The sequence below is a fragment of the Arachis hypogaea genome, chromosome 7 (genome assembly GCF_003086295.3).
Source record: "Arachis hypogaea cultivar Tifrunner chromosome 7, arahy.Tifrunner.gnm2.J5K5, whole genome shotgun sequence".
Lineage (NCBI taxonomy): Eukaryota > Viridiplantae > Streptophyta > Magnoliopsida > Fabales > Fabaceae > Arachis > Arachis hypogaea.
The window spans coordinates 22,503,549-22,519,507 of NC_092042.1; the positions used below are offsets into that span (position 1 = coordinate 22,503,549).

The 15,959-nt window shown below is 35.0% G+C and overlaps 2 protein-coding genes across 3 annotated transcripts; both read right to left on the bottom strand.

The window, feature by feature from the left end:
* Positions 1–2,245: 2,245 nt before the first annotated feature.
* Positions 2,246–3,097, bottom strand: LOC112701284 (uncharacterized). The gene has a single exon (XM_025752063.1). The coding sequence runs from the start codon at positions 3,095–3,097 to the stop codon at positions 2,246–2,248; it is 852 nt and encodes a 283-aa protein (XP_025607848.1).
* Positions 3,098–6,734: 3,637 nt separating this feature from the next.
* LOC112702800 (INCREASED PETAL GROWTH ANISOTROPY 1-like protein 1) lies at positions 6,735–10,469 on the bottom strand. Of its 2 annotated transcripts, none has more exons than XM_025753976.3 (5): positions 9,596–10,469; positions 9,206–9,522; positions 9,000–9,111; positions 7,662–7,793; positions 6,735–6,984 (listed from the first exon to the last, which is right to left on the bottom strand). In XM_025753976.3, exons 1-5 carry the CDS (start codon positions 10,235–10,237, stop codon positions 6,853–6,855), a joined length of 1,335 nt encoding a protein of 444 aa, XP_025609761.1. In that variant the 5' UTR covers positions 10,238–10,469; the 3' UTR covers positions 6,735–6,852. The 2 variants fall into 2 exon arrangements, with proteins under 2 accessions (XP_025609761.1, XP_072055391.1); XM_072199290.1 differs by having other exon boundaries at positions 6,735–7,001.
* Positions 10,470–15,959: the final 5,490 nt, after the last annotated feature.

Sequence of the window (15,959 nt, forward strand, 5' to 3'; positions counted from 1 at the left end):
ATCCCGTCTGGCTTGATGAAGTGATCGCCTAGCCCTACGACACCGTCCTGGTGAGACGTTAGGTCAGCATCCCGCAGGCCTAGCGCGTTGAACACGTTGCGGAACATAATATTCGAGTCTGCCCCTGTGTCTATAAGGATTCATTTGACGAGACCGGTTCCGACCCTGGCTGTGATGACCATGGGGGGACTTTCCAGGATCTCGTCGAACCATTGGTCTTCCGGACCGAAAGAAATGGGTGGGGCTCTTTTGGGGGTTCGCGAAGATGAGGAGGAGATCACCAGTACTTTGGCGTCTTTTTTGTGCGCCAATCTCGACCTTGGGGCCGTGTTTCTCGCGGTTACTACATTTACTACAGTAAGGCTGTGGTCGTCGTCCCTTGGCTCCTACCGTTGCTTCACCATTCGGGTCTTGTCTTCCCCATCGTGGTCGCGATTTCGTCTTCTCGGCTTAGGGATGGCAAAAATCCCCGGCGGGACGGGTATCCGTGAGGATTTACCCGTCGGGGAGCAGGTATGAAGGGTAATTTTTACCCGCGGGGACAGGGGATGGGGCCCCGTATAATAAACGGGGCGGGGGCGGGGGTAAAGGTCCCCACCCCGTGGAGACCCGTTAAATCTCCATTTATATGAAAATACCAAAATGCCTTGATATATATATGTGTGTGTGTGTGTGTGTGTGTGTGTGTGTGTGTGTGTGTGTGTGTGTGTGTGTTAGCCATTTGAATGTAACCCTAGCCGTCACACTCCCCTATCCGTCAATCCGTCACACTCCCCTATCCCTCAATCCTTGCTTGGCTGCTTCAGACTTCAGAGAGACAGAGAATGAGAACTGAACTGAGATTCTCGTCTCCACTCCTCCTCTTCAAACCCTCTGCCCCTCCTGTCTCCTTCCCGCTGACCGCCGACCGCCACCCGCCGCCTTCCCCCCTCTGGTCCCTCAGCCCGCCTCCCACCCTAGACCCCTTGAGTGGCTCGGTCGCTCAAGCTCACCGTCGCGGGCTCGCAGCAACGTCGTCTTTTTTCTCCTGGTCGCAGCAGACTCGGGAACGTCGTCGTCTTCTCCTGGTCGCGGCAGACTTGTCCCCGGTCGTTATCTTCTCCTCTTCGCATCGTCGGTCTTCGCTGGTCTTCCTTCCCCTTTTCTCCATCAGGTTCAGGGAAGTCAGCCCTGGTCTTCGCTGGTCTTCCATCCCCTTCGCTGAATTTAGATTTCTGAATTAGGGTAAGGAATTTCTGTGTTTTGAATTAATTAGATTCCGATTAATCTGAATTTCTATGTTTTATATTTCTGAATTAGATTGATATGAATTTGATTTCTGATTCTGATTAATATTTCAAAGTTAATATTGAGTTGATCTGAAGTTAGGTTAATCTGATTCTGATTATGAATTTCTGGTGTTGTAATTTATATTTCTGAGTTAGGTTGATATGATTTTGATTTCTGATTCTGATTTATATTTAGGGTTGATTTGATTCTGAATTTTTGAATTAGGGTAATTAGGTTCTGAGTTTTGAATTTTCTAATTCTGATTTCTAATTAGGGTTGATTTGATTCTGAATTACTGATTTAGGATAATTAGATTATGAGTTCTGAATTTTTAATTTTTAACTTTTAATTTATATTTTTTAATTATTGACTTGTTGATAACTCAATAAACAATTTTACACGGTTTTCATTCAATATTTGAATTATGGAATTGATAAGTTTAACAGTCGCGCTGATATACTTTTAGATTTCATGGAATTCTGTGATTCGATATATGTAGAGGCTTATTTGCCAATTTCATTTCCCTTTATTGATAATTTGAGTACGTTTAATGTCTAATGTAGGTCATGAAAAATGTGTCTCAGTGTGGAATTTTTGGTTTGAAGGAGGATGGCAATTTCATGGATTAGACTGAAAGTCAAAACTTGAACTCAAATTCTTAATCCGCATTGTACCAATGAGGAAAACAAAACCCCTTTGGTTTTGGGGAGCCAATGATAAAAATGGTTCATTGTCTGATTCATTCGACAAAAGCTTTTGCATACATAATCTTAATTTTTTGTCAATTTTTTTATTTTTTTTTAATTTTTATTAATTTTTAAAAAAATCCGCAGATATCCGCGGAGACCCAGGTCCCCGGCGGATACGGGGTCCCCGTTACCCGTCATGGGGACGGGGCGGGGACGGGGACAGATATTGGGGGCGGGGGACGGGGGCGGGGGGCATGTCTCCGCCCTATGGGGACTCGTTGCCATCCCTATCTCGGCTCTCTGATGAGGTGGGAGAATTCGGCTAGTTTTTCGTCCCTGATTGCTTGTTCTTGTGCGTCCTTCAGGTCAAAGCAATCCTGCGTTTTGTGTCCATAGCCCTTATGGTAAACACAGCAGAAGCTCTTGTTCCCCCCAGTTCGGTCCTTCATAGGTCGGGGCTTTGACAAGATTCCCTTTTTGGCTATTTTTTGATAAACTTCTATGATGGGGAGGGCGAGAGGAGTGTAGTTGGTGAATTTTCCAACACGAGAAAACGGTCTGGGTGCCTTGCTCGGTCCGCCATCTCTGGCGTGCTCCTTCTGTCTTTCTCCATTGCTGTGTTGCCTGGGTTGAGTGTAGGAGGTCTGCCGCTTGTTGGCGGCCACAACTCGACTGACCTCCTCGTCATTAATGTATTTGCGGGCTACCGTTTGGATTTCTTGCATCGTCCAGACTGGCTTTGTGGTGAGGTGCTTTCTGAAGTCTTCGTTAAGGAGCCCGTTCGTCAGGCAGAGACTGGCCACTGAATTGGTTAACCCCTCGATCTCCAGGCATTCGTCGTTGAAGCGATCTAAGTACTTCTTGGTCGTCTCGTCGATTTTCTGATTGACGCCAAGCAGATTGATCGAGTGTTTTGCCTTCGCGATCCTGGTGGTGAATTGTGCTAAGAAGGCGCAACTAACCTCTGAGAAGCCGGTCACAGAGCCCTGGAGGAGACTATTGAACCACCGTATCGTAGGGCCTGCTAGGGTGACCGGGAAGGCGCGGCACCTTACTTCGTCTCCCACTCCCTCCAGGTTCATCCTGGCCTCGAAGGCCATGAGGTGCTCCTGCGGGTCTTGAGTTCCGTCATACCTCATGTCTGTTGGTTTGTCAAAGTGCTTTGGCAACCGGACTTCGAGGATGGAATGATGGAATGGGGGTGGCGCCCATGATTACCGGTCGCCGTGTTCCCCTAGGTCTCTCTTCTCTGCTTTCGCGGTCTCGCCTCATGGTGCCCGCCCGCTTACCTTGGGCGTATATGATTGTGTCATTTCGCCTCCTAAGGTGTTCCCGTTCCTCCCGGCTACTTCCCGATTCCGATCTCGAGACGGGAGTACGTCGGGAGCAACTACTTTGGTGGGAGGTTCTTCCCCGACTCTGGGAAGATTGAGAGTAGTCGGGGTCAGAAATCTGTTGATGATGCTCCTGGTCTGCTAGTTGGCGCTACAGATTCTGCACCCTATGACGCAGTTCCTGCATTATCCTGACGCTGTTGCTACCCGTTCCCCCGAAGGGGCGTCTTTCATGGGCTCTTGACTGCGGCTCGGTTCGTCATGGAGGGGACCTTAACCGCTCGCGGGGAGAGGCAACGGAGGCTGCCCCCTAGAGGCCCGCCGCGCGGCCATGGTCCCCTGGACCTTGCACGATCTCCATTCAGGGTCTCTCCACAGACGGCGCCAATGTTTGGTATCTCGGGTACTGGACGGTTCGGGATGGTTCTCGGTTGATCCGGTGGAGTGCAGCCGGAGACCAGATTGCGAAGGTGAGATTGGTGGGCCGACGTTCCGTGCTCTCTATGCGAATGAGGGTGTCACCTGCAAAGACACTCAGACGCCCAAGTCAGCAGAGTGTGCATGCGAAAAAAGGATAGGGTGGTGTATTACGACCCTCCCATATATACTTTGTCAGAAGTGAATCCTACAAGAGCAGAACCCACCTTCCTCGAAGCTTCCTGGCACGGCTGTGGCGACCAGCTGTCCTGGACACGTGTTCAAATCGACGAACGAGTGCCTCCCACCCGACCGTCCGAATCGAGTGGTTCGGAGATTGAAACGGCCAAAAATTCGATTTAGGCCAGGCCGTAACATATATATATATATATATATATATATATATATCACAACTCTTTTTTGTCAAATTTTTTTTGTCAAATTTGATGTAAATAGTAAAAATCCAATTCAAATAACCACATCAAATCATCCCAAGTTATTAACTTTTTTATTTGACCAATATTATTCAATAATATGTTGTAAATAATCTCCTCAAAACTTTTAAATCGTTTAAATACAAATGAATTATTTTAATTATTAATAAAATTATATATATATATATATATATATATATATATATATATATATTCTTTGTTAAGATGTTACAAATTTATAGACCATTCTTTTTAATAATTAATTTTAGAAATAAAAATGCTACTCAACCAATATTTATTCAGCAAACACCTCAATTTATATATTATATAATTCAATTTTTAACAACATAAAAATATAATTTTGAATATTACAGTTAATTTTTTTAATTATTTTATAAATTCGCTTTTTGTATTTCTTCTCGACTAACATCAAATTCTAAAATAATTGCTAATTGCTATCATGTATATTGATTTTTTTTATTTCTGTTTCTTCTTCGCCGTTTTAAATTATTTCTTCTTCTTTACTCAAATTACCATAGCACTGTTTCACCCTCAATTCATTTTTCTTTTTATATATTCATCCATGAATATTCATTTTAAAGTTAATCATTTTGAAAATTAAACATATATCATATAAAAGGTCACATTATCATATTTCACACCTAATCCTACCCATATAATTATATTATATCTTAATTTTTTTAATTGTTTCTTTTTATAAAAAGATATAGCTAGTAAAACCTAATTTATTATATTTTTATTTTTTTTCTATTATATACCCAAGGACGAGGATTAATTCTTCCTTTAATTTAAAGGAATATATAGAAAGAAATTAATCTAAAACATAAATCAAAATAGGTCATATCACAGAATTTTAGGGTATATCTTTCTGTAATATTTATATCAATAATTTGATTCCTATAGATATTAGTTACATCTTTTAATTGATTATTTTTCTTATAATTAAAATCTTTAATTCATTACATTCTTATTTTTCTAATTTTATTTTATGACTAATTCTTCCTTTGCTCAATCTTACATATTCAAATATCTATACTCATAATTGATTTATTCTAACTATATTTAGAATATATTTTTTATTAATTTTTTTATAAATAAAATTTTTAATTTATTACATTTCAATTTTAAATTATATCAGATAATTGATTCTTTTTTTAAATTGGTTAGTATAAAAGAATCTATTAAAAATTTGCATCAAAATACTATATGTTCTAAAGTTTTTTTTATCAAACTCTATCTCTTCAATATATATATATATATATATATATATATATATATATATATATATATATATATATATATATATATATATATATATATATATATATATATATATACCTATTATTGATTTTTATTGTACATCATTTACGTCTTTAATTTCTAAAAAAATTGATTACATTACGATATTTCAATTATATTCTGTAATTGATTCTTTCTTTAAATAGATTTATAAAAATATTCAAATATTTGCATCCAAATATGTCACATATTATTAAATTTTCTTCTCAATTCTACCTGTTAAATCCTCTATATCCAATATTAATACTTCATTATATCTTAATTATTTTCATAATTAATTCTTTTTTTATAAATAAAATATCTAATACATTATATTTTCAATTTATATCATATGATTAATCTTTTTTAATAGAATAATATATCGATTAGAAATCATTAAATCATGTATTAATATAGAAATATATAAATTAGAATGATTAAAAAAATAATTGACAATTAGTAGCATTTTTATTATTAAATATTAATTTGTGTATAATTGAATACAAGATACTTTCTTAGAAAACAATTAGAAAGAGAGAGATATACATGCTGACCATGTTTAACGCTAAATTACTACCTTTTAGAAGATAATATAACGATAAAATGTTTTTTTTTTGTCTCCATTTTTGTTAAAAAAAATGTCCTATATTTTTTTCTATAATATTCTTGGCTGTATATATTTTATCAAAAAAGAAATTTCAAGATTTAATCCCATGATCTTCGTTCACTTATAAACTATTTACTGACTCAACTAATTTAATTTTTTATTAATTTTTATACATATTTTAATAAATAAAAGAGTGAATCAATAAATATTTTAGTGCTTATTGATATACTAATATATATAATAGAAATATGAGAAAAGTTAGTGTCTCAATTAAATTATAAACCATTTACTATCTCAATTAATTCCATTTACTTTTTATATATATTTAATAAAAAAAAATCAATAAATAGTATCTCTTGATAAGTTGATATACTAGCATATATAATGTTAGAACAAAAGAATTTTACATAAATAATTAATTGTATATTATTATATCAATAAAAGTAATTAATCATTAAAATTATTATTTAAAAAATTATGTGTAAATCTCTTTATCCTGTTAGATGGTTGGTTATGATATTTTCAATAGTAACCCTTTATAAATGATAAAAAAAAACCTATATAGTTACTGTTCACTTTGATCTTTATTTTGAGTAAAGGTTTGCTTTTCCAAGCACAAAATCTGAAATTAGGATTTATCTCGTGAGGTGTACTAAACATAATTATTAGAAAAAAAAAAAGGAAAGAAAGAAAAAGCATATACCTAGTTTTCTCAAGGCAATGCATTCGAGAAATTGCATAAACAGAAGAGGAATATACATATTTGTCAATTCCATTGGGGAAGACAATTTGGTTACTACTTACTACATAAGTTTCTGACAACTTTTGTCAAATTTAGTGCATTTGATCATGTTGCTATACCTTCGCTGAACACCACCAACCCTCTTCAATTCTTGAAATGCTTGTGTGGTCTCCGGATCAAAGCCACCTGCAAACTGAAATGCCATGGCAGCTAATCATGAGTTAGGTAAGAAAAAAAATGTTAAAGTTTTCAACACATTTAGGATATTAAAAAAATCCAAATATTTGGAGATGAGAAGGGCAATATAAATGTCTTTGTTATGTGATAAAAATTTGTTTAATTTTTTTTAGGATAAAGTATATTTTTTGTCTTGAAGTTTGATAAAAATTTTAAAAATATTCTTAAGTTTTATTTTGTTTTAATTTTTGTTCCAAAAGTTTTCGATTTGCATCAAATATACTGTTGAAGGCTAATTTTTCAAAAAAAATTAAAACCAATTCAATAACAATTTCATAAGAACAACCCTCAACAGAAGCATTTCATGCATTATTGTTAGATTGGTTTTAAATTTTTTAAAAATTTAGCAGTCGAGAGTATATTTGATGCAAATAAAAAACTTTTGGGACAAAATTGAAACAAAATAAAATCTATAATTATTTTTAAAATTTTTGTCAAATTTTAAAACAAAAAATATACTTTACCTTCTTTTTAATCTTATTTTCATTTCTTATTTCCATTCTTGGAAACAAAATGAAAAAAAGAACTTTACTGAATGAGTCAACAAGTGAAATTACAAATGGAGGTCTTCTATGAAAGTTCAGTTTTCACTCAAATTTCAACCCTTAGCCAAACATGGCCATTAGGAACTACCTGGTGTACCCGGAATGCAAATTTTACTCCTTGTAGTAAGAGGTTATCTTCTTGCAATGCTTCACGAGACTCCAATTCCTTAGTCACTCTTTTCATGAATTCTTTTGCCAACCTCAATGAACTTAGCTTCATCTATAGTGAATAATGAGACAAACATAAACCAAATCAATTTTTATTTTTTCACCCTTAAATGGTGTAATAATTACTAATTAGATACGCCTCCTAAAACATATTCTTTTCAAAAAGTTGAAATGATAATATGTGTGGATTACATTTCTGTTGTTTGATCTATGTAAAATTGACCATCAAACAGAAAATAACTGCTTTACACAATGCATGATTTTATTAGATCAGGTTAGTTCTATCTTAAAGGCCAGAGGTTAGAGAATAGATTAATAACATTTTTCTTTTTGTTACAAATAAACCAATAAATCATACTTATTTCCTTGAGTATTCTCTTTGCGTAGAACCAAATAGACATCACCATCTTGTATAGATTTGCATAGATGTCAATGTCTTCCCTTTTCTAATTTTTATTAAAAAAAGTGACTTCTTTTTTATGTGCTATGATAGTTTTCTTTTATTGATTTTGGTTACAAGAATTTTTTTTAAGATTTAACTAAAATATACCTTAAAGACAATGATAATTATAAGATTATTGTTAATATAAGTATAATTTTTTTAATAAATACAAAATAAATATATTAAACTTTTAAAATTTTTATATTTTTAATAAAAATATTTATTTTATAATTTTAAATTTTTAATACATATTTTTATTGTACAAATAAGATATATGTTTTTTTATTCTTCATTACTTGGACTGTATTTAGTTTAAAAACAGGATAAGACAAAATACTAAAAACAAGATACAAAAATAGACATACAAATATAATATTTTTGTATTTTATTTGGTAATAAATTAAAAAATCTAATAAATAATAATAAAAAGTATTTTTTATTTGGGATAAAAAATATAATAATAAAAAATATACTTATAAAAAATTAATAAAAAATAAAAATAAATAAAAAATAAATTATATATCTTATTAATATTTGTGTACTTTTTATTATAATAAATATAAAATAAATTAATTCAAATTCAATATCTTTAGTATTTCTGTATTTTTTATTATAATAAATATAAAATACATTAATTCAAATTAAATGTCTTTAGATACAATGTGTCTCATTGAAGAGACGCTAAAATGTTTCCTTCCCTCTTTATTAGAACTCGGCACTTTTCTCATATTCTTTTGCACCGAAGCAAAACCTTATTATTAGCCTCTGTTATCATTTGTTAAACCATGAAAAATTATTTAATTATGTCCTAATTACCTGACCAACGAGGCCTGTGTCCATCATCCAGTCCCATGGGATATGAAAATTCCTGTACTTGTTGGTAGTAATCTCCCTTGTTCTTTCTTTAGCACTAACACTAGTCTCCAACCTGCGAATTTAAGCCGGATCTTATAACAATTAATTCAAACATATCACACAAAACCTTACTCAGATAATCACAATTAAAATGTGTACATGCTCGCCTGTCTTGCAACGCATGAATCCTCTTCAAAGCCTGAGGCAGAGCCTCTTTCGGATTCTCCTCATAACATGAAACTTCCAATTCAAGACTCTTCAGATCTCGGTAGTTACAAGCCGCTTCGCGAAGCGCATCAACTTTTTGTTCCGGCCATTGTGGAAAATGCTTCAGCACTGATCTTTCATCCACCAATGAAGACAGTTCTCCATCCAGCCACCTGATGAATGTCTCCACCTCTGAAATATCCGAAAACGACGTCGATTCCACCTCTTTGATTAACAAATTCACGAAGTCGCCTTGTCTTTGAACTTCGCATTTTATCTGAAAAGAAACTTCAAGTCTCAGGGTGCGTGTTAGAGATATAACCATTCATTCAGTTAGGAACTCAACTTACAGCGGACAGGTAAGACGAGCGGTTTTCGATTTCTTCAATCATGTTTCTGGTGAATGCTAGTGCAGGGATTCCTCCATTAAGGTTTATTCTGTTTTCGGTGTTGGCTTCCTTCCTCGTTAGGGAACGATAGAGCTCGATGACTTCTGGAACACGTCGCACCGCCTTCAATCCTATTGATGATTTTAGCAGAGCCGGAGGAGGCGGAGGCGGCGCTCCGAGCTGCAACTTGTTATGCGAAGGAAGTAGGAATGAAGGCGGACTTGGCGGTGGATTTGGTACTTTTGTTACAGAACCCTCCTTTATTGAATCTTTGAATTCTTGATTTGTAAGCACATTCTGGTTTTCAGGACACTTTTCTGCCATAACGGCTGCTTTGTGTAGCTGTGAATCTGAATTGCTGTCGTCTATTGACTTATGAATCTTCTTCCACAGCATGGATTTTCTCTCCACGTTGTGTGCTTTCAGCGAAACTATCAGAGACTTCAAGCGCGCCACTTCTTGCTTGAGCTCCAGGTTTTCTTTCTCGAGTAACTCATTCTTTGACATTTGAACTTGAGTTATTATCTTCTTTGGTGAAAAGATCTCAGACTCACTCTCTTCTTTCAACATTTTCTCTCCTTTCCTCATCAGAAACATAGCCATAAAGATTTGATATCTCTCTGTCAATTCTATGTGTTTGGTCTTGCTTTTGAAGTAAGGTTTTGTCTAAGATACATGTCACAATACCCTCAAATAATGGGCATGCTGGGAGTAGTTGTTTTGACAAGGGTAATTTCGACATTTCAAAAAAAATAATGCTCTTTGCTATGAAGATTTAATTATGATGCCTTTATAACAAATTTTTTGTCATGGAGGAGAGATTACTTGGGTTTGCTGGCATCACTACTGAGTGATAGCTGCCTTTAGAAATGCTATGTTAGGTGCAACCTTAAATACTTTGGTCAAATTTACTCTTTCTTTTTATGGTTTTAATTTTGAATTTTTTAAATTAATCCATTTGCTTGCTTTCTAATCTGCTGTATTGTCACATATCTTTGAGGGTTAGTGTCACAATAATAGTGCACAAGTCTGTTATATGATGACCTCATATTGAAGCATTATTATTATCTAAAATCTAGCAACACTTCTATTTAAGACATTTCTCCCCAATTCTCTGTTGGTGGATAGAATACAATCAATCTAAGAAGATACAATAATTTTGTATGTAAATGTTAGGAGACACCTTTGCAAACGTCTCATGTCCAAGTGTAGTTTCGGGTATGGTGGTGTCATAGGGCCAATATAGTCTCATTGTGATGGTTGGTTGCCTTTCATCTTTTATGACTTATGAGTCAGTGCCCTTTTCTTTAGGCTGAATGGCATTTGGCTATTCTTTGCTTGTGAAGCAAAAATAATGAGAGGAAAGGACAAAATAAAGGAGGTAGAAAAAACAATGTGTGCAACATATCATATACAGTTAGAGAGTGGTTCTTTGGAATGGTAAACATTTTCACAAGAAAAAGAAAGGCTTTGATTACTACATCATACCAAATGAGATCCCTATGATATCTACTATATTTTATTTCACTTTTATTATTATATAGTCTTCAAAGGCTCTTGTGAACTCATGTAGCTCCTTTTCTTTCTTCCTACTCCTTCCTCATACTTCAATTCAATCACCGCCCCTTCTTACTCACCCCAAAGTGTCACTGATGTGGATTGTGTTTGCAATCACTTTTGAGGCTAAGTTCCCATCTTTAGATGAAGAAAGTGAAAAGTATAAAAAATCTACATCTTCATCAAGATTAGTCATTAAAATTTATTATTATATATTTTTATATAAATATATGTATTATTTTTAATTTATTTTTAATATATATTTTATATTATTAATTAATTTTGTTGTACACTTAATATAGTCTATATATATAAAATCAATTAGAGACAGGAGTTATTATAAGTCCTCAAGTGATAGTTCTAAACTTTGAACAATTACAAAGTTGTTATTCATAAGTATATATTCTGAATTTCTGATAATTCAACATAACTAAGTCCTGACCTGTTAAGAGGTTTGGGTTCTCCTAATATTTTTATTTTTGATATTTCAGTATTTCTAATATTAACATTTAAATTTTGTAAAAGAACTATAAGACCATTATCATCTTAACTAATTTCATCAAAATAATAAACTCTAATTGTTAAAAAATAAATAAATGAAAAATTCATATTCGTTCACGTATTAGGTGCCAATAGTCTCATTTCTCCAATTTGAGTTTCTCAATTATGTGTGCATTAACACCAACTCTTCACTTATTTACACATACATCACTACTAGTCGATTGGGAAAATGAAAAAAAAAAAAAAAGAAACCATGACCCGATAATTAAGTTATTATGTTATGTACTTACTCTAATTGTTTATGTAGTAGTTGTTTTCTCAATTTTTAGCAAATCGATGGTGGTTCAATATTTAGTGGTTTGGGAGCGAAATCTATTCTTCTGTACGAGTACCAGTTTTTTAAAAGTATATCAAAACGTCTTCGATTAGTTGTAAAATGATAAAATGCAGTTTGAGAATTAAAGTTTTGAAAATTAAATAAATAATAAACAGACAAATTTGCATGAATATTAAAAGAAAAAGCAATAACAATGCCTTCAATTAAACTAAAGAACTGTAGCAGAAGGAATAAAAACACAGAAAGATAAATTGGATGAAGAACATAAAAAACACTTCGTGAATAAAATTAAGTGAAAAGTTAAATTTACAAAACGACTAAATTGAAAGAAGAAAGTGGAAGGAACCCTATAGAAAGTGTAATTCGATCGCAAACTTAGGATTCGTTGGGATGTGAGAATGCTTAGAGTGTTTTTTTCTGAGTAAAAGTTTCAACCCCTATTCCCTAACACTTCACAGTATTTATAGACTATCTTACATAACAGTTAATTTGATTACAATTAATTACAATTAAATGAGGAATTACAGATTTGAAATACAATCACTCTTGGTAACCGTTCCCACTGCGTGATTATAGATATTTCCAATATTTTCCTCGTATGATAAAAGCCATGAACTTTCCCACTTCCACAACTATTTGATCAGCTTTCTCAAATACCTTACTCAATTCTTCGAATCAAAACTTCCATTCGATTTGGCTTACTCGATCAATCACACAATCGAAATCTAATCAGCACTGAATACCTCCAACCTTATACTCACACGCATATCTTCTCGAGAGACTAAACTTTACTTCTTCGATTCACCTTATTTATATCGAAAATATTTTTCGATCAACAAATTGCCCCCTTGGATTAATGTGGTTGCTTTCGATAATATTATCGATAAATAAAGTATTTAATCCAAAAGACGTCCGTTTTCAAAACAGGAATAATTATCATTTAAACCCCATTACAACTGACTCACTCGACACGTCTCCCGAGACTTACGCCTTCTCTCTCTACCACTTCATCTTCCTCGTGAAGTTACCTCAATTCACTTTAATAGTAACAGCTACAATAGCGCTTTAAATTTCTCATTTTCTTCCTTTGTCCAACTCTCTTGAACCTCATCATTCTTTTCTTATACTGAGAAACTCTTTACAAAGTCTCCAACTTTATTCTCCCTTTCATCTTTCTAATAATCGCTGGCTCTTCTTCCCAGACTACCACCCAAGACAAGGGTAAAGGTCATGAAATAATACCGCCACCACCACCAGCTCTTCACATTCTCAATCAAGTCCATGACGAAGTTATTGACGATCCCCATTTGCAACCTAATAAAACCAGAATCCTAATCCCTTTTACAATCGGTACTGATATGCATTGCTTTCTTGGACCAATTGAAACTCTAGAGAAGACAAATAAGAAACTCTCTTTCTTTGGCGAGCACTGGAGGAGAAGACTTACTGATAAACCAAGCTTTCAACATCTCCTATTTCATCAATCAAAAATCTTTTAGGAACAATCCAAAGATTAACCCTCGGGGATATGATTTCACAGCCTGGTATCGACGTCTTGAACCTACTAAAAGCGTCGACTAGAAAGCTTTAGGAATTCATGAACTACTAAGGCTCTCCCACTTCTCACTTACCACATACCCTTGGATGATTGGGACCGTGACTTATTTTTGGAATAGAACAAGTAACAACTAACAACTTCCACCTTTCATGTGGAATGATCAGAATGTCTCTTCTGGACGTGGTTGCTATTACTGGACTTCCAATCAATTTTCCATATTGTACTCCTGACATGCAACTAAAGCGTCACTACAATGTGGTTTTAACCAGTTTTTACAGTGACTTTATCGCCCACAACATGGGCGCAGAAAGTGCGAAAATCAATGACAATGAACATGTTGCCTTCCTATTTTATTGGTTAAATGATGTCTTACTCTGTTCTCGAAGTGTCCAGATGTCAAAATTTTACCTTCCGTTAGCCACTCTTCTCCATGAAGAAAAATCTCTCAATTTGGCTAAGCTTCTTCTAGGACATATTTTCGAAGAACTTGGTCAATTTGTCTGTGACCTTCGAGACAACAAGATCATCAGCACAGGAGGTCCCCTATGGCTTATTCAACTATGGCTTAATGCTGTCTTTGAAAACTTCATGACCAAATCTGACAGTGGCAATACTGATAAGCAATATATTGATGGCTTTCGATTGTCTGTATTCAAACCCAATTTTCTAGATACCGAATTAGATGACGATAAAATTTGGGCTATTTTCCCCCTCTTCCATACTTGTAAAGATTTTGAAGATGACCAACTCAATTTCACTCATTTCTTGCGTCACAACCGTGGTCTTGCTTGGTTAGACCGCTTACTCTTCCCTGACACCGATGAAGCAAATGAACTTGCAAATTGAAGTTGGGCAAACATGCTAGCTTTACAAGTAATACCAACAGGGTTACTTCTACATAAGAAGAAAAAATTTAAAATTACCCTGTATGCTCCAAATATGCAGCCAGACAATTTGGATTTTCTCAAGCCATCCCAACACCATAACCTCGAAATGACGAACCTTTCTACCACTTTACTTTAATCACTCAAGAGGATTTCGATTCTTGCCTCTTAAAGAATCAACAACGTAAGGACCACTTCAATTTCGTGGTGTACGATTGCAGCTTCTATATTACCAAATCCTGTTTTGAATGGTGGGCTGCTTACTACTCCATGTACACTCGTACCTTGGAAGAAATTCAAAACAAGCTACAATTCGTACTTTTCTTGTTGCTAAAGGTTCCCCGAAAAGAACTCAAAAAAGGAAAGCCGAAACTGCTCGACCACCACCATCCAAAAGTAGAAGAACTCCTACCAGAACTTTTCGAAAAGTAATTTTATAATTCCTCTCTTTAACTTAAAAACCCTATAAGTTATACATCTTTATCTAGACTAAATTCTGAATCTCTTATCAGTTATTACTACTGACATCGAGTGAGAGTGCTGACGAAAGTGAGCCAGCCAATAAAGATGCTATTAATATCCCTTCTCCATCGGAAGAGGCAGCCGGCTCTGATCCTAGTTCTCGGCTAGTATTAAGATCCAGGCTCTCTCAGGTAATACCATTATCTTTACATCATATTTTAATTTAAAATAAATTTTAAACTTGTAACTGTGTACCTTCTATACTAGTCTGTCAATGTTGCTCATTCAACACCATCTGCTGGAATTCTTGACCAATCAAATCTGCCACAACCACAAGGTCAAGAACAATCTACATCACATGACTCCATTCAATTCACAGGACCAATTCAAACAATTCCAGTCGCTTTTCCACCTGTTTCTCTCACAACACAAGCGATTGATTCAACAATAAATCCTTTGCAACACTCTCCAGAAGAAACCCTCAGACTTGAAGCAACTTCACCAAATGATCAAGCTACTTTTACTGAAGAGAACCAAGCAGTCCCAGATTCTGACTCCGCTTCTAAAGCTGCTGACACCACCAATTTGGACTCTTCTCGATCCAAAGTTTTAGAAACCCCTCCAGAATTACAACCTGATCCTACATTCCAGACTCCTCTAGGACTGAAACCAGGGACATCGAATGTTTCTACCACTCCAACTAGTGCTACTTTAGAAGACTTGACTTCTGTTTTAAACAAAATCGCCCAAGAAAACAAATTGTCGGTGCCTATACCAACAATCTCAAGGCCTGTTACATCGGAGCCTCCAATCAAATTAGATCCCAACACTCGGGAACAACTTCGATCACTCATCAAACTCTTGGATCATCCACCTAGCACATGGGTTAATGACTCCATTCTCAACAAACTTCTAGAAGATTGCTTGAATTCTTCCTTTGTATTGCCAACTGACACACCATATTCTGCCTCAATCCATGAATTCCAACAACTTCTCAATGAAAGTGTTGCATCTCAATTCCAACTC

Bases quoted from the DNA above. Each gene is read 5' to 3' on its own strand.
- LOC112702800 (XM_025753976.3), bottom strand. From the start codon at position 10,237: ATGGCTATGTTTCTGATGAGGAAAGGAGAGAAAATGTTGAAAGAAGAG. The intron at 9,112-9,205 runs GCGAGCATGTAC...TTAAATTCGCAG, and splicing joins ATTCATGCGTTGCAAGACAG to GTTGGAGACTAGTGTTAGTG. The intron at 6,985-7,661 runs GTAGTTCCTAAT...ATGGCATTTCAG, and splicing joins TTGCATTCCGGGTACACCAG to TTTGCAGGTGGCTTTGATCC.
- LOC112701284 (XM_025752063.1), bottom strand. From the start codon at position 3,097: ATGAGGTATGACGGAACTCAAGACCCGCAGGAGCACCTCATGGCCTTC.